We start from the raw sequence: 25,422 nt of genomic DNA on the forward strand, positions 1-25,422 counted from the left end.
GTAAACAATTCCTACTCGTATACTGTATACAGTATGACTAAACGTAATACATTGATGTTCATGTACTTGTATTTAAATTGATATGAAATATCTATATGAACCAAAGCGGTTAACCTCTATGGGATCGGTATCACCCCGCAGGACGGTTGAGCTAACGTAGGCTAATGTTATTAGCATTAGCTTGTAAGTAACAAAAAAAAAAGCAATTCCTACAAACCAAACAACTGACTTACCCTGCTCTTTCTGAGTAAGATACCTCAGGGTGAATGCACTGCTTACAAAATGACTCCTCATTTATTCTCTGTGCTCCTCCTTTCCTGTCTCCTCCCCCATTCTCTCTTCCATCATTTTCTTTTACATTGAGGGAAAGGGTCTGGTTTGTTCTGGATCTACTCCGAAGCTGAGGGGCTTTTCTGCTCTCTGACCATCTCATGTGTCACTACTGAATAGACAAGGGCACTTAAAATTACCTGAAATTCACCACTAGGTGGCAGCTGGACACAGAATTGAGCGAAGTTAATATTACATTAAGCTTACCACATGCTTCCCAGTCAATACAGTTTGCGCAATATATTATGACAACATTTTGTGTCATTTTTGTTCTTTTTGATGTTCGACAGCGTGATGTTCAACAGCGTGGGCTGTTGAAGCACACATTCTTTCTTGAGGTAAGTCGAAGTTCCGTGATTGGTCAACAGTAGGGATTCTTCCATGAAGTGTTTGTTGTCATTCAATGACAGACGGCTAGTTTTCAAGAATTTTTTTCACTTGAAAAATACTTTTATTTAAGTATTGAATAAAGTAGTGTAATTTTCTATCATTCCAAACAGTAGAAGCACTTCAGATGAACAACAGCGCCATCCCACTTTTTACAGTGCAAGTGTCATGCTTTTCACAGGCATAGTGAACATACAGCTGAGACAGCTGTGAAAAGTGGAGGGTGTGTGTATGTGCAAATTACTGGCTCTTTAACCGCTTCGGGTCATATAGACATTTCATATTAATTTAAATACAAGTAAATGAAATACAAGTACAGACTACAAAAATGGTTTCCTAAAAAAAATCTAATCAAAAATCCAAACCTGGCCAAAAGAGCACTTTTCCTTGGCTAAATGGAGATATCTGGAAACTGATGAAAGAACGAAATCATGCTCTAAAAACAGCTATAAAGTCCAAATTAGAGCATGACAGATGTAGGTTTACCATGTTGAGAAATAAGGTGATGAAAGAAATCAGACAGGCCAAGGCAAACTTTTTTATTAACATAATTGGTAAAGGAAAGGGAAATTCTAAATTGATCTGGGAGAATCTAAAAACGTTAACAGGGAAAGACCATAGTAACACTGCAAAAAGACTAGAAATCATGGTGAATAACAATCTAACACAGGATACAGTCGAAATAGCAATAGCCTTCAATTCCTACTTTATTGACTCTGTCAGGGTACTGACACAGAACCCCTCCACTGGTTTCTTGGGCTCAGTGCTAGTAAATGACGCTCAACCTGTCTTCATCATAAGGGATGTTTCTGAGTCAAAGGTGTACAAGGTGATTACCTCCTAGTAAAGAACTCTAAAGCCAACGATGTGTTTGGGCTGGACTCACCTTTCTCAAAAACTACAAGAGTCACTCATTGGCCCCATTACTAAGGTCACCAACACATCTATTGGTTTGGGAGTGTTTCCAAGGGTCTGGAAGTCAGCCATAATAACGTCCATCTTTAAATCAGGCGACCCTGCTGACGTGAGTAACTACAGGCCCATTAGTATACTACCTGTGGTGTCGAAGGTTGTTGAAAAGTGTGTACCAGAACAACTGATTGCCCACCTCAACAACAGCCCCTTCACATTACACTCCATGCAGTTTGGCTTCAGAGCGAAACACTCCACAGAAACGGCCAACTGCTTTCTTCCGTAAAAATGTGAAGTCCAAGATGGACAAAGGGGGCGTTGTTGGGGCTGTGTTTTTGGACCTAAGGAAGGCTTAACCATRAGATTCTCATCACAAAATTGTCCAAGTTCAACTTCAGACACTTCATGATCTTTCTCATTCACACTCCAGGATGTGATACGATATGATCCTCACCCTGTATATTTCAACACTATAACCCWGTTAACTGTGGATCAATGGAAGACTGACACCCCAGCCCAGCCTATCGTAGGTCCATATGCGCCAAATAAACAATCAATCTAGCTGACCACAAACAATCAGACAATCAATTTGACCTCAACCCCTAGACTACAGTGCGGAACTGTACGGTGGTGTTCTTCATCTTCTTCTTATAGTCTTCATCAAACTGTTCACTCTGGGCCACAGTGAATGGTTCCTCAGGTCACCACCTTTCCTGGAGAGTGGGAGAATGGGAGAGAGAGAGAGAGAGAGTCGTGAGCAAGAAAAAGGTGGTGGAAATAGAAGGGGAGGAGGGAACGACTGACAGAGAGAGAGGTATAGGGGAGAAATTGAGAAGTCTACCTTTTCGCATGAATGGAGAAATCTTGAAATCCATGATTGGGAGGGTGGAACAGTTGGCCATGCTGTTCTTCTTCATAGTATCAAACTGCACTCCTCCTCTCCTCTCCTTCTCCTCTGCTGAAGGGAACAAACCTAGGGAGAGAACAGCCTGTCCAGCTCTCTCCTCGTATCCTGTAGGAACACATACACACTGGATGTGAAACAGCTAACCTCCTAGAGCAGTAGTTAGTATGGCTCTTGAGCATATGTGTGCACTGGGCTCATTAGTGCATCTTAATAATACTGTAACACACACCTAGCATCAGTATTCTACTCACCTCAACCATGTCCTCATAGAAGAGGTAGAGGATTTTGGAGTGAGTCTGTTTCTTCTCCCACCAGCCAGTCCACATGGTCGTACCACGAACCACACCACTGAGGAAGTGCAGAGTAGACAAATTCATAGTGTGAATGGGGACTATTATCACTTGCTCATTCAATCCCTCCTTTATTCACTCGTTTACTCACTCTTTCCGTCCATGAATCTCTGTAAGAAGTTGTTCCAGTCTCCTGGCTCTGGCTGTGTCTGGTTCATGCGGTCAAAGTGGAAATAAGACACAGCACTGTCCTTGGCATTACGGGCCACATACACTTCTGCAGAGAAGAGAGAGATTGCATTTATGTATAGTGGTTATATAGTGGAGAAACATTGAGAACAAGTTACAAATACTGCACCCTGCAGTTCTGCTCCCAGAAGGACTTGGGAAGCAACTGAACTGGGAGGTGAGTCTTGATGAGGCGAGGAGAGGTGGTTAAGTTGTCCAGCACCTCCCACCCCTAGGACAAAACACTATAATAATGCAAACTAATGTTTAATGGATATTATCACTGTTCAGCAGTTTCTGTCATGATATGAAAGACTTTAGTTACTGCTTTGAAGACATCAGCTCACTTTTTTACAGGGGAATGACACATTGGGAGAGGTATGATTATATTTCCAATGCTCTATTCTAACCTGGAGGGTAAAGAGGAATGAGCAACTCCAGAAAAGGAACTTTCTCAAAGATGGGTCTCTGATGCTCAGGGTCTCTCTGGCCAAAATACAGCAGGTCTAGAATGTAGGAGACCCATGTGGTTCCTAAGAGAGGAATACAGATAGGGGACACATACACAGTCATTCACAAACCCAAACCCAATCTTTAATGAAACATCAACCTCAGACTGAGAGAGACCTGCTTTTGGGGGTAGGTAGCGATGAGAATGTCATCTGGTCTGGCCTGGAAGTTCTGTACATTGTCCCAGTTGCCAGTGAAGTAGTTGGTCATGGAGACTCCATGGAAGTCAAAGAGTTTTGGTCGAGGTGGCAGCTCCATCTGTAAAAGTGGGACATGTATTCGATCAAGGATCACCACAGTATTGTTTATGCTTGGATATGAAACTTGAACAGAATCTTTTAGCGATCCAAATGGTTGAATTATTCAAACATAGASAGGAATAACGCTCCATTGATATGTTTCCCTACAAATGTTAAACCGGCCAGGGCCTTGGTCACTGATCCGTCTGGAGCTGTGTTATTAGGAATGTAAGTACAGCATGCTGATCCGAATATCACACACACACACCACCCTTCTCGGCCAGTAACATATCCAATGCTATTCTATTGTGTCATTTCATTAAACTAGTTGCATCTGTCTGTTCTGCTGACCCTTTTATCACATCCCTGGTATAGTTGATGAAACGCTGTTGATTATAATAGATATAATTAATACAATCTACATTCTTATTGAGAGTTAACCACCAGAAAATGCTAGACTCCAACCCTGCTAATATCTGGTGTCTAGCTTTAAATTTGTCTGGCACCCCCTGTGGAACCCCAATATTGTCAATATATACTCTGTCGTCAAAAGTCCCAGACGGAGAGCTTCTTCTTGCCCGCTTTGCTGGTATGAGGTCATGGTGATGGATGAGGGTGAAGGCATTTCTAACTGTATAAGAGCACATATGCCCGACCAATTTGTAGGTAGAGTTGACCATAATTCCACTCCCCCACACAACCACCAGACATCAGCTCTCGGTCTTTTTATTTTACTGAAGTCCTCGGAGCTCAACCACCCGGTCAGATCCCTCATAGTCACATCAGTTGTGACATTCTCAGTCTTGTTACATCTAGCCACCTCCCCTACGTCCCTCCCATGAGGGTTGTACCGGGCCAAACAATAATAGTCTCCTCCTGCCACTACGAAGGGGGGAAGCCTAGATCTAATAGACACATAGGGATACAAATAATGTAGATCAGTACAGCTATCATTGTCAGGCTTTCCTACTTTCATGGAAGCTTTACCATACACGCTACCCCTCTAGGTGAATTAGTTCCATCAAGTGGGAACGGGATAACCAGGGTTTAGCTGTTCCACAGGCATAGCACACTTCCTTAGCCATAGACCTTGCTGTATATTGGATCCACTCCATCCACAAATTGGTATCCACAAACCCTGTTTCTACCTCTATAACTTCTTTGAGATCTTTAGTTTGAACTATCCTCACCAGTCCTTGACTCTGGATGACTCCACGGGTGACGTCCGTTCTATCAGAGGTATTGCTTGTATCCTGGCTGGCTGTAGATCTATCACCAGCCCTAACCTCTACTACCCGGAATGGTACCTTAGTGTCGATGCTGGTCTGGTCGAAGCCAACATACCATAACCCGAGATCCTCTTTCTTCCTGCTTTTAATGGTAATTCGTACCTTTATGCAATACGTCCCTCGCTTCGGATTGCAGTCAAAAACCCTGACCTTTACTATACTCCATCTGTTTGTAYATTGGGAATGTGGATTTACATAGCCTTCTCTCTCTGTGTGAGCTATGACCTGATTCCAGGAGTTACACGGGGATCTACACAGATATCTTCCCCAAAAAGTCAAAGTCCTAGACTGCCAGGAGGTTAACCTCTTTCAGCTAGGGGGCAGAATTTTTATATTTGGAAAAATAACRTTCCCAAGGTAAACGGACTATTTCTCAGGCTCAGATATTAGAATATGCATATAATTGACRGATTATGATAGAAAACACTCTAAAGTTTCCAAAACTGTCAAAATATTGTCTGTGAGTATAACAGAACTGATTTTGCAGGCGAAAACCTGAGGAACTCCAACCCGGAAGTGCATTTTTTAAAATGTTATCCCTGTTCCATTGCTTGCCCCTCCTCCATTTAAAGGCGTATCAACCAGATTCCTTTTCCAATGGCTTCCTCAGGCTGTGACCAGGCTTTAGATATAGTTTCAGGCTTTTATTTTGAAAAATTAGCGAGATTTATCAAAACGCGTCAGGTGTCCATTGATTAGTTCCTGCGCAGGAGAGATGTGGCTCCACATTTTCCTTCTCTGTAGTATTGAACAGTTTACCGTCCGGTTGAAATATGATCGATTATGTATGTTAAGGACCCTATTTGGTCTACATAGAACTCAACGGACACATCCTTCCCCAACTCTACTCTCACCTCCTTTCTATCCAGATTAAGTGACCTCAGGTATCTTGGTAATGCTAAATCCTCTTCTTTCACATTATGGGTCAAGTTACCACCTTCTGCCTTCTCGAGTGGTTCATGGTTTATTAGGAATATGGCTCCCACAATTAGACAGCTCAGACCGATCAGTACTCCTATAAAGCCCCACCCCTTTCCGGAGAACATATCACTGGCTAGAGGCCAACCCATACTTCCACTTCTATTGAACGCACACTGTGAGGATCGGGCGGGTTAGGGAATCTTCGTTAGAGAGGTGATCCCCGAACCCTATTGGTTTTCGGTTCTTCTCCTAACTCTGTGTTTGTTCGACAGTGTCAGTGTGTCTTACCCTCTTGCAGTGCGTAATATGGACCCAGGTGGCTCTTTCCGCTATTCGTACTGCAAAGGCTGTCACCAGTAGCACCTGGTATGGTCCTTCACACCGTGGCTGTTTCCAGTCTTTTTTCTTGAGGGATTGGACCCAGACCCAATCTCCTGGTTGGATCTATGTGTCACCTTACTCTGCAACTCTCCTGTTGGGCATAGAATCTTTGACATACGGGCGTGGTTACTAAACAATTTCCTCATGTGTTCTGTAATGGTATTTTCTGATTCAACATAACCCTGTTCGGGCTCTCCTAACTCGGGCATCCTATAAGGCCTCCCGAACACTTTCTTGAATGGAGATAATCCATCTTTATCAGGGGTTATCCTTATGGTCATTATCACTATGGGTAAGCACTGTACCCAATTTCTACCTGTGCTCATGTGAGTCTTTCTTAACCTGTTTTTTATCGTACCGTTCATGCGCTCTATCAGACCTGCCGATCGCGGATGATAGGAACAATGTTTCTTCATATTTATACCTAATTTCTGTCCAATGTTGTCTATAATTTGATTAGAAAAATGGGACYCATTGTCGGAATAAAGGGTTTCTGCTAGACCAAATCTAGGAATAATATCTTGGTATAATGCCTTAGCCACTGTTATTGCATCTGCAGAGGTGGGAAAAGCTTCCACCCATTTAGTATATTTATCTATGATAGTTAGACACCACTTTTTCCTTCACTTTTAGTGAGTTCTATAAAATCTATTTCTAGTTGTTGGAAAGGATATTTCGCCCAGGGATATTCTCCCTGTGGTGCTTTCTGTCTACCCTGGTGATTATTCTGTGCACAAATAACACATCTGGAACAAAAAAAATTAAGTAATTTGTGATCCTGTATGCTACGAAGTGCTTCCTTATTATCTCCACCATCCTTCCTGTTGATACATGGCTCTGCCCAACATTGTTGCATATCTAAACAATGACTTATAGGCAACTTATCATGACACCAAATATTATTTCTATATATTGCTCCCAACTTCTCCCATTTTAAAATCTATTTCATTGGTGCTCTAGACTGACAATCTTTTAAGATGGTCCTGTCTATGTTCACTTCCTCTTTTAAGAATTGCTGTGTCGGCGGCTGTGGCTTGAGGCCTGCCCTCTTCGCTTCCTGGTCTGCCCTTCTGTTACCGTTGCTAATACTATCTGTTCCTGTAGTATGAGCCTCACACTTACAAATTGCTAACTTCTCTGGTAAAAGAACAGCATCTAAGAGATTCAAAATCAACTGAGCATGTGTAATCGGTTTACCAGAAGTGGTTACCATTCCTCTGTTTCTCCATTGGGCTGCAAAGACATGTACTGTATTAAATGCATAGGCACTGTCAGTATAAATGGTAACCCGCTTACCGATCCCCAACGGACATGCCCGGGTGAGTGCAACAATCTCTGCCTGTTGTGCTGAATAAWTCCTTGGTGCTCTGCTTCCAAAACCTCAAGTTCTGTTACTACAGCATATCCTGTGGCATTTGTGCCGTCAGGGTTCTTTCTCGATGAGTCATCTACAAACATAGTCAGTTCCCCATCAGATAAAGCTAGGTCTGTCAAATCGGGTCTTGGTAAGACAATTTTCTCAGTTTCCGTTACACAATCATGTGGGCTGCCATCTATTTCAATTGGAACTAATGTGGAGGGGTTCAGAGTAGTACAACTTTCTATTGTTAAATTASGCATATTTAACAGAATTATCATACATGATAGATGTCTAGCCGGTGACATGTATGCCATTTTGTGTTCCTATAGCAAAATGGATACAGCATGCGGAACCTTTAGGGTCAGATCATGATAAAGTACCACTGAGGCAGAGTCTTCTACTGCCTGTGCGGCTGCCACCACAGATTACAAGCACTGTGGCATAGCCTGAGCTACTTCATCTAGTCGGGAGGAGCAGTAAGCGATTGGCTTATTTTTTCCCCCATGTTTCTGTGTTAGTACAGATGTCATGAACCCCTCCCTACAAGCCACTGTTTGTGTGAAGGGCTTATCATATCTGGGGAATGCTAAGACTGTGCTGGAAGTTAACAGCTTCTTGATGCTCATAAACTGTTCATCTGCTTCCCAAGTCCACTCTATCTTCTCTCTGGCTGCCATAGCTTTACCATATATCAACTCACTGAACTTTCCGGTATGTAATGCAAAGTGGGGTATCCACGCATGGCAATAGTTAATCATTCCAAGAAAACTCATCATCTGTTTCTTATTGAGTGGTTTAGGTGCTTCTAAAATGGCTGTTTTTCTAGTCAAGTTAAGTGTTCTCCCTTCCTGTGTTATGGTGTGTCCTAGATAGATAACCTCCCCCCGCCACAGCCGCAACTTTTTCTTACTGTCTTTATGCCCCTGTTCAGCCAAAAACATTAACAGAGCTAGAGTGTCAGCTTTACAGCCCTCTTGAGAGGGGTTCGCCACCAAAATGTAATCTACATATATCAAAATTTGGCTTCATCGTGGAGGGTCAAACTGACCTAGATTTCGGGTAATAGCCTGGCTGTAAATTGTGGGACTTTCCAAAAATCCCTGGGGAGTCCTCGAGTAAGTCCATTTGCTCCCCATAAAAGTGCACCCGAACCACGCTTGACTATCGGGGTGTACTGGAATGCTAAAGAAAGCCTTTGCCAAATCTATCACTGTAAAGTAGGAATTTTCAGGTTTCAATTGGTTCAAAAATGTATGCGGATCTGGCACACATGGAGCCCATGGATCGATACTATTATTAACCCCTTGTAGATCCGTTACCATTCTCCAATCTGTACTCGGAGCTGCTTTTTTAAACTGGGAACAGGGGAGAATTACAAAATGCTTCATCGCCTGGAATGATTACCCCTCCTTTCCTTAATTGCTCAAAAATTGGAGTAATACCTTTTATTGCCTCTGGTTTCATGGGATACTGCTTCTGATATGGCCTATGATTAGATTTAGGTACTACCTGTATTGGAGTTACCCCTTTAATTAATCCTACATCTGCTGGACCTTGTGATCATAAATGTTCAGGGACTATCTCTAATTCTAACTCCTGTTCTTCTGTTAACAGGTACTCCTCTCCTCAGTATTTTACACACTCATTCAGATGTACACCAGGAACACTATAAGCTCTCCAATTTAGCTTCCTACGATACCTATCGGTTGATGGACTTTGTTGATCTCCACTAATCATGTCTACCCAGTCTGTGATTTTCCTCCCCTTTGACACCCACTGGCCCATGTCCTCCCACCCTTCCGAGGACTCCTTGGCGAGAGATACATGAGGACTCCACCTTTCTCTGAACAGCTTCTGATTCTGAGGAGGTAGCTCCACTTCCACAGCAGCATGAGTGCTGTCATAGTGAAACCACTTTAACCCTATAGTTCTCTCTGGGGTTTTAAGTAATGCTTCCTCATAGACTGGATCTGGACCTAGGTGTTTGTTATAACAGAGAGTACAGTGTAAGTCATTGGGAGACATCTTAATGAGTCCTGGTACTACTTTGTCTGAGAGTTCCATCAAGGTTTTAGGAATATCAAGGAAATTTAATTTTCTTTCCCATTATTGTTAGTGTCAAATAGGGATTCTGTTCCTGTTGGARTGCCAAATCAATAGTAGCCAATTAAAAAACTTCACAATTAGTGTTTACAACCAAATCCTGAAAATCCTCCTTCTTCTCACTAGAGTCTATTCCCCCGCTCCCCATAATTAGTCATGCCTCATCCTCCTCTTCCTCCTCTGAGTCTGGCTGAAGGCGCCTGAGCTTTTCTCTCTGTAATTGCCTCGACCCTCTCTCCTGCCTCTTCTATCCTAGTTCTTTTTACAGTCTCGGTGATTATGGCCTCCTTCATTGTAGTGTTTACACGGTGCCTCACAATCTCTAGCAAAATGTCCTGCCTTGCCACAATTGAAACATTTGATTCCCCCTTTCTCTCCTACACTACTAGTCCGTCCTCCTCTGTCACCCATACACTTCCCTGCAATCTTTCCTAGAGTAGCCATTAGATACTCAGCTCCCTTCTGTTCCTTTTTTGCTCTCTCACTTTTCCCATGCTGCTCATAGTGAACAGCATATCTCTTCACCCCTCTCAGCTCTGCTAGCCCCCACGCCTACTAGTTTCTGTTTGATGGCATGGCTTATCTCGGGACGCATTCCACTGAGGAAAGCAATTTTTAATTGCTGATGATACGGGGCAATAGGGRGCAGCATTTTCACGTTCAGATGAAAGCATGCCCAGAGTAAACTTCCTGCTACTCAGGCCCAGAAGCTAATATATGCATATTATTAGTATTGGATCAGTCTAAAACTGCTGCCATCTAGTGGACTAAATATAAATTGTGCCTGGTCTGGAACAATACATTACTTTCTCTTGCATTTCAAAGATGATGGTACAGGAAAAAAAGAGGGGGRAAAAGTATATTTTCTTTGTGTAATCTTTTACCAGATCTAATGTGTTATATTCTCTAACATTCGTTTCACATTGCCACAAGCTTCAAAGTGTTTCCTTTCAAATGGTATCAAGAATATGCATATCCTTGCAGCAGGTCCTGAGCTACAGGCAGTTCAATTTGAGTATGTCATTTTGGGCGAATAAAAAAAAAAAAAGGGTTGGATCCTTTTAACAAAGCCTAAGTCTTAATGTTTCTCAAATGATGACAGTAAAACCATACTACACATGATAGCAATTCCTACATACCAAAATATCTGACTTACCCTGTTCTTTCTGAGTAAGATACCTCAGGGTGAATGCACTGCTTACAAAATGACTCCTCATTTATTCTCTGTGCTCCTCCTTTCCYGTCTCCTCCCCCATTCTCTCTTCCATCATTTTCTTTTACATTGAGGGAAAGGGTCTGGTTTGTTCTGGATCTACTCCGAAGCTGAGGGGCTTTTCTGCTCTCTGACCATCTCATGTGTCACTACTGAATAGACAAGGGCACTTAAAATTACCTGAAATTCACCACTAGGTGGCAGCTGGACACAGAATTGAGCGAAGTTAATATTACCTTAAGCTTACCATATGCTTCCCAGTCAAAACAGTTTGCGCATATATTATGACAACATTTTGTGTCATTTTTGTTAGTTTTGGTGTTCGACAGCGTTCAACGTTTTTTGTGGGCTGTTGAAGCACACATTCTTGAGGTAAGTCGAAGTTCTGTGATTGGTCAACAGTAGGGATTCTTCAATGAAGTGTTTGTTGTCATTCAATGACAGACGCCTATTTTTCAAGCTATTTTTTTAACTTGAAAAATACTGCACCAAACATCTTAGTTAGATGTAAAATTACTCAACCAAGACCTCCGCGGCAAAAACGTCAAAATTCTTGAATTATCTTAGATTAATTCAGACTATTTTGAGGAAGTGTACTGGCTGTGTTTTTGATATGCCATTGTGGGAGAATTTTCCAGTCATCTGGTGATTCTCAGTAACTATACTGTTCTCTTTGAAGTAGGCAGAAAAATTGATATAAGTTTAAATATTAGACATGCGTAAGCAGAATGAAGGCTGAAGYCCATGTGAGTGTACAAAGCTGGACCAACATCGAGTTAACCATTAGACATGTAAAAAACAGAACGCAAGCAGAATCTGTGTGGATGAGGCATGGTAGACTAACAAGACGTGAMTGGTCTGGGCCATGGCTAACAGACAAGCACATGGGTTAATCATACATAGACAACATCGGCCTGAACTTGTGAAGACCTTTGACAGGAACATCAGCTAATCAGTGATAGGCACCAGTAGGACTATGCATGTCAAGCCACCAGTAGAATCTATGCCCCAATGTCTGAGCCAGTAAGAGAATGGAAACTAAGACAAGATTCACAAAGTGAAGTGATGATGTTATGTAACTGTATAAAACCAATCACAAAGAACGAAGAGTCAGTTCTTCCATGGAATTGCTTGGCTTTGTTACTCTCTGTAATAAAGTCTATTCAATAAGTATTTGATTCAATATTCTCCACAACACCGTCTCAAGAGGACAAACAGTAGAATTGCTGCTTGTTTCTTGTTTTTCAAGCGAATGGCTTTTTAAGGGAGTATGCAAAGATTGCTTCTCCTTGCTGAGTTCTGCTAGGAACAAACCAAACCTATGTTTGTGTATGCCTTTACAAACCTGACCTGACCCCAGACATACTCAATCCCCCAACTTCCATCAAAGCACACACACACTCACCTGATAGACTACTGAATGGACCGTGTCCTGGGTTAGATAGTGTCTTTGTCTTTTCTGTGCCCTTAAACCTCCTACATTGTCTTCAACACACTGTCTAAATCACTTCTCAACAGTGTATGTGTGTCTACCTCTTACCTGACCAGAGACTAGGCTGCAGAGTGTGTGCCTGGGCAGTGTGTGAAGCGTGTACACATCTTTCACCTACTGCATCAACCTTTGATCGCCAGGTTGCTTGTTAGACGCAAACAATCAATACAAAAAGATACTCTGTAATGTTACTTGGTAAGGAGGTCTGGTGAGGAGGTAAGATGTCACAGGTAAATATTCATACAGTAGTTGAGGAGATAATAACCAAGCATTGGCTACCTCAACATAAAGCCTCATCAGGCACTTCAGTACSACATGCATTTATTTAAGTATCATTACAGATGCTGGCAGTGTACAAGTTTAAGATTTAAAATCAAATACAATAGACCACATTAACTGGAATGACATTCACTCTCACGTGTGGAAAAAAAGCCCCCATTAGCCACACCTCCAACTGTTCTGATAAGCTGCCACCACTACCCCTGCCACTATTCAATGTGCAAGCGCATGAGTTGTTGGAAGCAATTTAGAAGCTTTCATTAAATAAATAAAAATCACACTGATCTAAAAAATACATTATTTGATTTCAGGCAAATTGAATAAAGTAGGTTGGAAGAACCAAAGTGTAATTTTCTATCATTCCAAACAGTAGAAGCACTTCAGATGAACAACAGCGCCATCCCACTTTTTACAGTGCGAGTGTCATGTTTTYCACAGGCATAGTGAACATACAGCTGAGACAGCTGTGAAAAGTGGAGGGTGTGTGTATGTGCAAATTACTGGCTCTTTAACCGCTTTGGGTCATATAGACATTTCATATTAATTTAAGTACAAGTACATGAACATCAATGTATTACGTTTAGTCATACTGTATACGAGTAGGAATTGTTACAGTTTCAAAGAATGTATATTTTTGAAACAGAATAAAACAATGCTTGATGCTTAATAATGYTCTTCTCCATTCACATATTTATTACTGTATCGACTCTCACTGTTTTTTTCTCATACACTGAAAAACAGACCAGGCAAGAKGATTTACAAATAGCTCACATTGCTAAGAATGTACTGTGCAGAATGTCCTCATTTTACTTTTGTTTTTAGTTCTCAACCTATAGCTAATTTCTCAAAGTAGCATCAATCATTCTTAAAAAATGATATTATAAGACACTTCTCRATCTTTCTCATTCACACTCCAGGATATGATACGATATGATCCTCACCCTGTATATTTCAACACYATAACCCAGTTAACTGTGGATCAATGGAAGACTGACACCTCAGCCGAGCCTATCATAGGTCCATATGCGCCAAATAAACAATCAATCAAGCTGACCACAAACAATCAGACAATCAACTTGACCACAACCCCTAGACTACAGTGCGGAACTGTACGGTGGTGTTCTTCATCTTCTTCTTATAGTCTTCATCAAACTGTTCACTCTGGGCCACAGTGAAATGGTTCATCCAGTCACCAACCTTTCCTGGAGAGTGGGAGAATGGGAGAGAGAGAGAGAGAGAGTCGTGAGCAAAGAAAAGGTGGTGGAAATAGAGAGGGGAGGAGGGAACGACTGACAGAGAGAGAGGTATAGGGGAGAAATTGAGAAGTCTACCTTTTCGCATGAATGGAGAGATCTTGAAATCCATGATTGGGACGGTGGAATAGTTGGCCATGCTGTTCTTCTTCATAGTATCAAACTGCACTCCTCCTCTCACCCTCTCCTTCTCCTCTGCTGAAGGAGACAACCCTAGGAAGGAGCACAGCCTGTCCAGCTCTCTCCCCATATCCTGCAGGAAAACACACACTGGATACTGTAGTATTATCTAAAAGTATTATCTGCCAATCCATGTTGTCCTGCATCTGAGTGAGAACAACCCCTAGCCCAAAAGACGATGCATGTGCTGATACCTTTGTCTTAGAGTGGGGACGGTACTGGGCCAGCACTCTCTGTGGGGCCAGGTCTCCATTGATTTTCTCAAACGCCGCCTGTTGCATGTGACCCCATGACCAGTCATTCTCTTTGGCTAATAATTCCCTTAAGGGTTCGGTTGTGTCTGAATTCTGGGGGAGGAACTGACCCACGTATGTGACCATGCCTAACAAGGTAATAACTTCAGCCACGTTCTGGGGGAGGAGCATGTCTGTGACGGCACTGAACTTGTCCTTGTCCGGCTCTATTCCAGCTGCACTGATTCTGTGTCCCAAGAACAAGACCTCTGACTGTGAGAAGGTGCATTTTTCATTGAGTGTCAAGCCAGTCTCCTGGAGTCTAGTCAGAACTGCTGTGAGTCCTCATGTTCTGCTCTGTCCCATCCGCAATCGAGCACGTCGTCCGCATGGACTATGACTCCACTCAGCCCATCCAACAGCTGGGACATGAGTCTTTGAAAAAGTGGTGGCCAAACCGTGTTATAAACATTGTGAGCGCCCTACTCTCTGGTGACATCGGTATCTCCTAACATCCTGAGCGGTATCCAGCTTTGTGATGACCATCCATCTGGGCCGTTGACTGTTCCATTGATGGTAAGATATGTCTCTCTCTCTGCAGAGTGCCTCATTCAAGTTAGTCATGTCCACGCAGATCCTTATGTCCCCATTGGCATTTGGGAACCACCACCATTTGGGAACCACCACCATCCCTGCACACCAGTCAGTGGGACTCTCTATTTTAGACACAACCTCAATTTCTTCCATCCTCCCCAACTCGTCCTTTACTTTGGCCAATAAAGGGATAGGCACATGGCGGGGGGTGGTAATGGCATTGGGGATGTCATCCTTCTTGAGGCAGATTTTGTAGTCACCTTGTAGCCTAGGAAGTTTTGGGGGGAACTTTTTGAAAACTTTGATCGTCAGACAGCTAAAAGTGTCCTCTCCTGTGACATTTCCTGCATTACTCATCCTTTCCTGGGCAATCTTTCCAGTTGTGGAAAGGGGATTTCCCACATTTGCCACAAACGCTTGAACTGGTTACTGGCCCTGTCCGTGATTGTTTTTTTCACGTCTGTCTCTGTGTTCCTCTCAGTTTTTTTAGCACGGTATGAGAACGCATATATTTCCTCACTCTCTTAACTCTGTGTGCATAGAGCTTCTGCTGCACAGCATTTCCTGCTGTTTTTTACYGTCTCACTGCCTAACGTGATTTACAGCTTTGGACAAGGTAAGCTGTAAATCCAACTGTAACTTCAGAAAGTTAGATATTTCTTATTCCCACTACAATCTGATTTTGGATCAGTTCTTTCCTGAGTGAGCCAAACTGTCAAACTGACAATGTTCCGCTAGCTTGTGAACAGCTGAGATAAAGCTGTTGGCGGTTTCACCCAGCTTCTGTTTGCGCACATTAACTTCTTTATGATAGGGGGCAGCATTTTCACTTTTGGATGAATTACGTGCCCATAGTGAACTGCCTCCTACTCTGTCCCAGATGCTAATATATGCATATTATTATTACTATTKGATATAAAACTCTGAAGTCTCTAAAGCTGTTTGAATGATGTCTGTGAGTATAACAGAACTCATATGGCAGGCAAAAACCCGAGAAAAAATCCAAACAGGAAGTGAGAATTCTGAGACTGGTCAATGTTCAACTCATCGCCGATTCAATGGATTCAATTGGATCTGTTTGCACTTCCTACGCCTTCCACTAGATGTCAACAGTCTGTAGAACGTGGAATGAAGCCTCTAGTGTGATGTGGGGCCGGATTGGAGGTGTTTCAGTCATTGGTCTGGCAGAATGCCAGTTCCTGGTCACKCGCTTTCCTCATGATATCGCCTTCCGTTCCATAACTTCTACAGACATGAAGGAATGCTCCGGTTGGAACGTTATTGGATATATATGATAACAATATCCTGAAGATTGATTATCTACTTAGTTTGACCAGTTTATTCGACCTGTTATATAACTGAAGTTTTCGTCCGAGTTCGCCTGCATCTGCGCGAGCGTTTGGACATGTGCACTAAACATGCTAGCAAAAGTAGCTACTTAGACATAAGTATTGGACATTATCGAACAAAACAACGATTTATTGTGGAACTAGGATTCCTGGGAGTGCATTCTGATGAAGATGATCAAAGGTAAGGGAATATTTATGATGTAATTTCGTATTTCTGTTGACTCCAACATTGCGGAGAAAAGTTGTTATGTTTGAGCGCCGTCTCAGATTATTGCATGGTGTGCTTTTTACGTAAAGTTTTTTTGAAATCTGACACAGCGGTTGCATTAAGAACAAGTGTATCTTTAATTATATGTAAAACATGTATCTTTCATCAAAGTTTATGATGAGTATTTCTGTTATTTGACGTGGCTCTCTGCAATTTCTCCGGATATTTTGGAGGCATTTCTGAACATGGCGCCAATGTAAAGCAAGATTTGTGGATATAAATATGCACATTATCGAACAAAACATAAATGTATTGTGTAACATGATGTCCTATGAGTGTCATCTGATGAAGATCATCAAAAGTTAGTGATTAATTTTATCTCTATTTCTGCTTTTTGTGACTACTATCTTTTGCTGGGAAAATGGCTGTGTTTTTCTGTGGCTATGTACTGAGCTAACATAATCGTTTGGTGTGCTTTCGCCATAAATCCTTTTTGAAATCAGACATGTTGGCTGGATTCACAACATGTGTAGCTTTAATTTGGTGTCTTTCATGTGTGATTTCATGTGTGATTGATTTTTATAGTAATATATTTGAACTTGGCGCTACATTTTTTCTGGCTTTTGGCCAAGTGGGACGCTACCGCCCCACATATCCCAGAGAAGTTAAACCAACCTCTCTCAAATATAATGTTGTGTCGTCCTACGAAATCTTCAACGGGACTGCAGTTAAGTTTCTCTTCCTCGGTCAACAGTGAAGCCTTTAATATGTCCTCGGCTTCATCACCCATAGTGTAAACCATACAATCCACATTCTCAGCGGAGCTAATGCGAAATCTGTCAGCACTAGCCACTGGCCTGTCCAGGTTTGCGCAAGAGCGCATTGAACTTGGGAGTCACCAGACCTGAAATCCAACCGGCTTCTTCAACAGGGTCTAGCTGCGATGTCATCTGTCAGAGCAGTCATCCTTCAGGGTCTCTATGCTGCTACCTACTGATATGTCATCTCTCAGTGCATCTCTCAGTGCATCTCTCAGGAAAAGTGGGGGTGTATAAAGGAACCACATTAGGAGAAGTGGGGATTTCCAAAATAGTCTTTAAACACACTAGAAACGCTGGAATTCCATAACAACTAGAACCACCATGGCTTGATATTTCAATTATTATTATTTTAAATATTCAATAATAAATAATACATTGTAAAATTAATGTGTGCTCTTATAAGTTAAGGTAGCTAACGTTAGCTACCATTTACCTTTACGAAAACGTAACGTTACATACATGGCTACCGGTAGGTAACGTTCAAAGACACAACTCACACAACTTTGTGGGCTATACGGCCTTGTCTCAGTGTTGTGGTGGCTGTGCTTTGGCAAAGTTGGTGGGGTTATATCCTGCCTGTTTGGCCCTGTCAGGGAGGTATCATCTAATGGGGCCACAGTGTCTCAGCCTCCAGTATTTATGCTGCAGTAGTTTATGTGTCGGGGGGCTAGGGTCAGTCTGTTATATCTGGAGTATTTCTCCTGTCTTATCCGGTGTCCTGTGTGACTTTAAGTATGCTCTCTCTAATTCTCTCTTTCTCTCTCTCGGAGGACCTGAGCCCTAGGACCATGCCTTAGGACTACCTGGCATGATGACTCCTTGCTGTCCCCAGTCCACCTGGCCGTGCTGCTGCTCCAGTTTCAACTGTTCTGCCTGCGGYTATGGAACCTTGACCTGTTCACCGGACGTGCTACCTGTCCCAGACCTGCTGTTTCAACTCTCTAGAGACAGGAGGAGCGGTAGAGATACTCTCAATGATCGGCTATGAAAAGCCATTTACTCCTGAAGTGCTGACCTGTTGCACCCTCGACAACTACTGTGATTATTATTATTTGACCATGCTTGTCATTTATGAACATTTTGAACATCTTGGCCATGTTCTGTTATAATCTCCACCCGGCACAGCCAGAAGAGGATTAGCCACCCCTCATAGCCTGGTTCCTCTCTAGGTTTCTTCCTAGGTTTTGGCCTTTCTAGGGAGTTTTTCCTAGCCACCGTGCTTCTACACCTGCATTGCTTGCTGTTTGGGGTTTTAGGCTGGGTTTCTGTACAGCACTTTGATATATCAGCTGATGTAAGAAGGGCTATATAAATAAATTTGATTTGATTAGAATTTTTTGCAGAACTGAAATTCCATACTGTCATCTGTGCAGACCATGAGTAACATCCGATAACCCAAACGATGTCTTGAGTGGCACCTTTCGCACCCCACTTCTCCATATATGGTTCCTTWCAAAACATCCACTCCTTTCAAAAGCCACTCTTTTCCTGAGGTGCACTGCACTGAGATTCCATATCAGTAGGTGGCAGTATAGARACCCTGAGGGATGAGTGCTCTGAGAGATGACGTCGCAGCTGGACCCATCTCGGCTTCTACCTCTTGTAACGTTGCCCGCAGTAACATAGTCCTCTCTTGTTAACTAGCCCAATTATGATCTACGCTGCTTATCTCTGTTTCTGTGCCCTCCTTGCTTTGAAACAGTCTGTCGGCTGTATGATTCACCTGGTAAGTCCTTCACGTTATTGTGATTATTAAAACCTCTCTGACACCATGTAGTATTATTTCAAATAAGGAGGCACGACAAGGTTCAAGCTTCAGCATGTCTACTAGCCGATGCTGTGCATGTCATACATAGGTACGGATACCCACAAGGGACTTCCTACTACAGTACTCTTCCTCACTGAAAGCTAATTCTAGAGATTATCAATATAACAATATAACACGGATATACACACTACCTTTATGTAAGTTAATGAGCTACATAATCTGCAAAGAGGTCAGAACCTTTATGGCACAGGAGGTAGTTGTTCTACTCACCTCAACCATATCCTCATAGAAAATGTAGTGGAGTTTTGAGTGAGTCTCTTTCCTCTCCCACCAGCCAGTCACATGGTCATACCAGGGACCAAACACCACTGAGGAAAGCAGCCATTTGGACATGAGAGGATGTTAGAGAGATAGATAGAGATGCAAATATAGTCAGAAAAAACACTGATCAATAAGCCAGAATCACAGAGCCTTATCAACATCTATACTGTGCTATCTCTTACTCATTGTAATTGATTTGTTCACAGACTCGTTCATTCACTTGTTTATTCTCTCATTCACTCACTCTTTCCATCCATGAATCTCTGTAAGAAGTTGTTCCAGTCTCCTGGCTCTGGGTCGGCCTGGTTCATGCGGTCAAAGTGGAAATAAGACACTGCATTGTCCTTGGCATTACGGGCCACATACACTACCTACAGAGAGAGAGAGAGAGACATCGTTGCAATTACAACATTACTTGATGTAAGAGTATATTATTTAATTATACAACGTGTGGGTCTAATCCTGCATGCTGATTGGTTAAAACCACATTCCAGCCGGTGTCTGTTCCACAAGTTACCACCGGCTAAAGCTATGATGTTGAAATGCCTATTTACTCTGTTCCATCTCACTGCGCAATCCACTGTCTCATCAGCCCAGCCAGGCAATTTATAATCTTGATCTCCACTATAAAAAGCATCTAGACATTCTCACATTTCTTTTAGACTAGCATTTGTATAAACTTTGCTGTCTGTCTCTCCGACATTTGCAACATTGTTTCAATATTCAAATTCAATCTCCAGCGGTCCCATAGTAATGAACGTGTTGGGAGTCAAGACGAGACAGACAGGCAGGCAGCGTATCTCAGCCAGTCGAAATCATAAATCAGCTGGCATAATTTTTATGGATATATACAAAGAAATGTTAATAGGAAACAGGTMAAATGAAGTGAAATGCAGATAGTATGCAGTATTTTCAGCTTCAGTTTGAAGTGAGTGTGTTAGCTGTGTTGTTGGTTAGCTCCTCTGAACAACAGTGTCCCGACGAGAGAGCACATTTTCTACATCAGGTGAAATCGCTCATCATTAGTTAATTGTTATGGATGTATCCAAATAAATGTCACTGGAAATTCTGGATGCTCTGTTTGACTAGACTGTAAGTTAGCCATAGTTGGATAGCTAGCAAGCAAGGTATAAGAACATTTCCAACCGGTATGGTAATCGAATATTTAGAACGAACGACTGGGGTGCGTCTATAGATACAGAACAGAACAGACATAACTGAGTCCCGTCTCTGGCAACCGAACCGATAGAAAGGATGACCAGCCGGCTTGGGTAGAAACCTTAGATTTGTGATGGGACTACATCCCATGGAAGGATGAAAAAGTATGAATAAATTCATCAAAAGAAAGTTTTTTAATGAAAATTTGTCAACCCGTTGTATAAAAGTGATAATGCCCTCGMAGCCGGTGTTTGGAGGATATATTGGTACAGTTTGCCGGACCTCGACTTCATCTCGGGCCTAACAACACCCATGTCAATATATCCTCCTAACATCGGCTTCTCGGGCAATATCACTTAAACAAACCACACAGAAGGAAATGGAAGAGGAAAAAATGAGGACAACAAACACTGATTACAAAGACTGGATTTCTATAGAGTCTTTGCAATCCACACGGAGACACACGCTGGTTCTAGAGAGTTTTGCAAAAGTTAGTGTATTGTGTTATGCTGCCCTCCATTGGGGATTCACACAAATTGTGTCATTAATTAAGTTCACTTACTGGACAAAATGCAGCACAGCAGGTTTGAGGATGCATAAATGTTAACCATATGCTACACCAGCAGACATGAGTGGAGTCATATTCACAGACTACACAGACAACAAGCAGAGAATTACATATAATGTACCCTACAGTTCTGCTCCCAGAAGGACTTGGGCAGCAACTGAACTGGGAGGTGAGTCTTGATGAGGCGAGGAGAGGTGGATAACTTGTCTGCCAGCTCTGTTCCTGTGTGTACAGAGGGGTGGGGATCTGAATAGGTTACTTTTTGGAGGTAAGGATGATTTTTACAGTAAAACTGCTTATTGTCATGTAGCTGGAATATGTGAATGGCACAACTTCTCACAGTATAAGATTTCAAGTCATGAAAATGATCCTTCAACTTTGTGTCAGTTAAAAGCCTGTTGATAAGGACTTTGGTATAGTGCATGGTGTTTTCCAGATTCTGTATTCAAGTTTGTCAAAGATTTGATCTACACAGGCTCGGATGTGTCTTTTAAGTGCAGAGTCATTGTCAGCTGATCAGTTATTTATTTGGAGTACACAGTGCCCTTCACACTTTATTGATGTGTAATCAAGATAAAGGCTTCACAGTGTGTAGAGTTATATCAGGGTTGTATTCTAACCTGGAGGGAGAATATGGAAGTCACTCTCCAGGAATGGCACTCTCTCATAGATAGGCAGTGAAGTCTGACGCTCAGGGRCTGTCTGACCAAAATACAGCAGGTCTAGAATGTAGGAGACCCATGTGGTACCTGGGAGAGAGAAAGGGGGAGGGAAGATGGAGAAATGGGGAGAGAGAAAGAGGGCGGAGAGAAGATGGAGAAATGGGGAGAGAGAAAGGGGGAGGGAAGATGGAGAAATGGGGAGAGAGAAAGAGGGTGGAGAGAAGATGGAGAAATGGGGAGAGAGAAAGAGGGAGAGAGAGGCATGTCAAAGAGCTGCGTCTCTGGTCATCCATTTATCCCTTCAAAATGTTGGCAACACACAAACACAGACCTGCTTTGGGGTAAGTGGCGATGAGGATATCATCTGGCCTGGCCTGGAAGTTTTGTATGTTCTCCCAGTTGTCAGTGAAATAGTGGRTCATGGAGACTCCGTGGAAGTCAAAGAGTTTTGGTCGAGGTGGCAGCTCCATCTGTAACAACAACACATTCCACCACTGATCAGAGAGATTATCAGGGAGAGTTACAATAATCAACTATTCACTAATATTCTTGCTTCATTCAAGGATATTCTCCAGGTGACAAGAGGTCCCAGTTTCCACATATAATTCCTTGCCAGTTCTTTTGTCAAAATACATACAGTACAGAAAATGATAGACTGTAGATAATCACGATGACTTTCCAAAGCACAACTAGCTGACTATTAACATTGTATGTTTCCAACATAATGAGGCTGATATGTGATCTATAAAAAATAGGTTGAATAGGCCATTTGATCCTGTCACTACAAAAGTAAGAAGCTGGTTATGTTACGTTAAAGGGAAAGGGTCTGCAGGTTTCCTGTAATGATCTCTATAGGTAGATGGTCAGTAATTTCGGGCCAATATCTTATCTGTACACACTTCAAAACCAGAGCACAAGCACTTTCAGACTTAGGCATGTAAAACCTTTGTCAGTCTCATGGAAAAGATCTAAGAAAAGGCAACAATCTCTTCGATTATATCGAATAGTAAAATGTACATTTGAATACATTTCATAATATTTGTATTGGTGTCAGTAAAAACTTTGAATAACAACTTTATCTGCTTTTGACCCATAATGAACCTCATGTTCACCACAGTCACATTTATTCATGCTAAAATACAAAGCCATCATGCACAAATACACAATAGAAAGCCATCTGCGGTAAGACAACACAATTTGTGAGCAGAGAAAATAAATAAAAGTCAGTTACATTACTCAAAGTGTTGAAATATGTAAATAGAATCATAAGATATATCAGCTACTGTCACAGAACATTTGAAAAATAAAGAGAAGCTCACATTTTCCATGTTGAATAGAATTCAGTAGTATCCTGTTTGGCCACTCTTCTCAGCTTTTCAGTCTCTTTTTGTCTCTGTCCAAGCGTTCCTTCTCTTTCTCCTTCCCCTGTTCCTTTCTCTTCCCTCACTACAGGCAATGTATTTTCTCTCTTGCTTTGGTTTATTTTTCCCAACCCAGCTTCGCATTCTTATCTTACCTCCACTCCTTCTTACATAAATTCATAACTCTCTCTCTCTCTCTCTCTCGTTACTGCAATCACAGATGTATTGTGTCAAGCCACCCCCTCCATATCCTTTTATTCCCATGTTAGCGACCACCCTCCTTCTGCTTCACATGCACACATACACTCGCTCTAATACTTCTTTCTTCGAATGGGTTCTAACTCTTCTTTCCAGTGTGTGGGTTGGATTTTATTTTGTGAACACATGTATGTGTGTATTAGCGCTCCTCTCTGTAACGTTCGTCCTCGGAATGAGACCAAAGCGCAGCGTGGAAAGTGTTCATRATTTAATGTTCACAAAAACACTCAAACAAAAGGCGAAAACGAAAGSGCACAGTTCTGYCAGGGAAACAACCTAAACAGAAAACAACACCCCAATCAGAGACAACGATAGACAGCTGGCTCTGATTGGGAACCACACGCACGGCAAAACAACAAAGAAATAGAAAACATAGATTTTCCCACTCGAGTCACACCCTGACCTAACCAAACATAGAGAATAAATAAGGATCTCTAAGGTCAGGGAGTGACACTCACGATTTATATCATGAAAGGGGTAAGGTTACTAGGTCATAAAGCAACTCACTTCAATAAACCCACATGACCCTAAAAACTGGTTTTTAATATAAGGTTTTCAGCTCTTTTGAAGCTCCCTAGAACAGAGCAATATGTTGTCAAAGAAACTGGAGAATACCCATCCTCTCAGTCCTTGATTCATTCCACGCCTGCGCTGATTGGTCAGGCTAGCGGATATGAGCAGATTTCAACAACACATTGGATCCCCAGAGAGATGCGTAGAAAGTCTGCATGGGTCTGGTTCTAGATGACCTCTCCTCTCTCTTGAAGTAATGCACTGGTTGGATCCTTTGTGCTCTGGGTCTGTGAATTACCACTTCACCAGAATGTTATTTAATCCTCAGGTACTTTCCCTCTTAATGTCCTTGTTAAGCCTAATTTAATTTGCCGCCCTCGTAGGCCCTCTCTTTTACCCCTCGGACACATTGTTGGCCCCTTTTCAAGTAAGCACTTGCTTCCGGAACACTGGACCAAGCGACCCTCTGACCAAAGAATTTGTCTACTCAGAGAAGGAGGGATTTGTGCAACCAGTTCCCATAAGATGTTGTCTACAGGCAACAGTATATGTTAAGGTGATTGCATGTATGTGTGCGTGACACAAACTTAAAGTGGGAGTATGAATCTCTGAGGTATGTGCGTGACAGAGAGTATAGGGTGGAACAGAGTGAGAGAGGGAGGGGCACTCTTCCACCGCTCTCATGCAACAGAAAGATCAGCTATTTTAACTCTTGCATGTCAGAGAGAAAGAGAATGTGTGCCTGTAATCAATCAATCACATCTATTCATAAAGCCCTTTTTACATAGGCAGATGTCACAAAGTGTTTATACAGAAACCCAGCCTAAAACCTCAAACAACAAGCAATGTGGATGTAGAAGCATGGTAGCTAGGAAACACTCTCTAGAAACGCAGGAACAAACCTAGACAGGAACCAGGCTCTCTTGTACCCCTCTGCCTCTATTCCACTGGGACACATTGTTGGCTCCTTTTCAAGTAAGCACTTGCTTTCCGGAACACTGGACCAAGCGACCCTCTGACCAAACAATTTGTCTACTCAGAGAAGAAGGAGGGATTTGTGCAACCAGTTCCCATAAGATATTGTCTACAGGCAACAGTATATGTTAAGGTGATTGCATGTGTGTGTGCGTGACACAAACTTAAAGTGGGAGTATGAATCTCTGAGGTATGTGCGTGACAGAGAGTATAGGGTGGAACAGAGTGAGAGAGGGAGGGGCACTCTTCCACGCTCTCATGCAACAGAAAGATCAACTATTTTAACTCTTGCATGTCAGAGAGAAAGAGAATGTGTGCCTGTAATCAATCAATCACATTTATTTATAATGCCCTTTTTA

At 42.3% G+C, this 25,422-nt stretch overlaps 1 protein-coding gene and 1 long non-coding RNA gene across 5 annotated transcripts; both read right to left on the bottom strand.

Moving 5' to 3' along the window:
* Positions 1–2,978: 2,978 nt before the first annotated feature.
* LOC111976603 (uncharacterized) lies at positions 2,979–12,708 on the bottom strand. 3 transcript variants are annotated; one of them, XR_011481267.1, is made up of 3 exons: positions 12,476–12,708; positions 6,302–6,485; positions 2,979–3,822 (listed from the first exon to the last, which is right to left on the bottom strand). It is a non-coding gene; the product is annotated as an uncharacterized lncRNA (long non-coding RNA). The 3 variants fall into 3 exon arrangements; XR_011481266.1 differs by having other exon boundaries at positions 6,302–6,501; XR_002878944.2 differs by lacking the exon at positions 12,476–12,708 and adding an exon at positions 11,014–11,195 and having other exon boundaries at positions 6,302–6,501.
* Positions 12,709–12,848: 140 nt separating this feature from the next.
* On the bottom strand, positions 12,849–25,221 carry LOC111976598 (cytosolic sulfotransferase 3-like). Of its 2 annotated transcripts, none has more exons than XM_024005556.2 (8): positions 23,276–25,221; positions 22,288–22,426; positions 21,915–22,043; positions 21,416–21,516; positions 19,813–19,939; positions 19,518–19,615; positions 14,173–14,347; positions 12,849–14,043 (listed from the first exon to the last, which is right to left on the bottom strand). In XM_024005556.2, exons 1-8 carry the CDS (start codon positions 23,282–23,284, stop codon positions 13,931–13,933), a joined length of 891 nt encoding a protein of 296 aa, XP_023861324.1. In that variant the 5' UTR covers positions 23,285–25,221; the 3' UTR covers positions 12,849–13,930. The 2 variants fall into 2 exon arrangements, with proteins under 2 accessions (XP_023861324.1, XP_023861323.1); XM_024005555.2 differs by having other exon boundaries at positions 21,416–21,540.
* Positions 25,222–25,422: the final 201 nt, after the last annotated feature.

The sequence above is a fragment of the Salvelinus sp. IW2-2015 genome, linkage group LG17 (genome assembly GCF_002910315.2).
Source record: "Salvelinus sp. IW2-2015 linkage group LG17, ASM291031v2, whole genome shotgun sequence".
Taxonomy (NCBI): Eukaryota; Metazoa; Chordata; class Actinopteri; order Salmoniformes; family Salmonidae; genus Salvelinus; species Salvelinus sp. IW2-2015.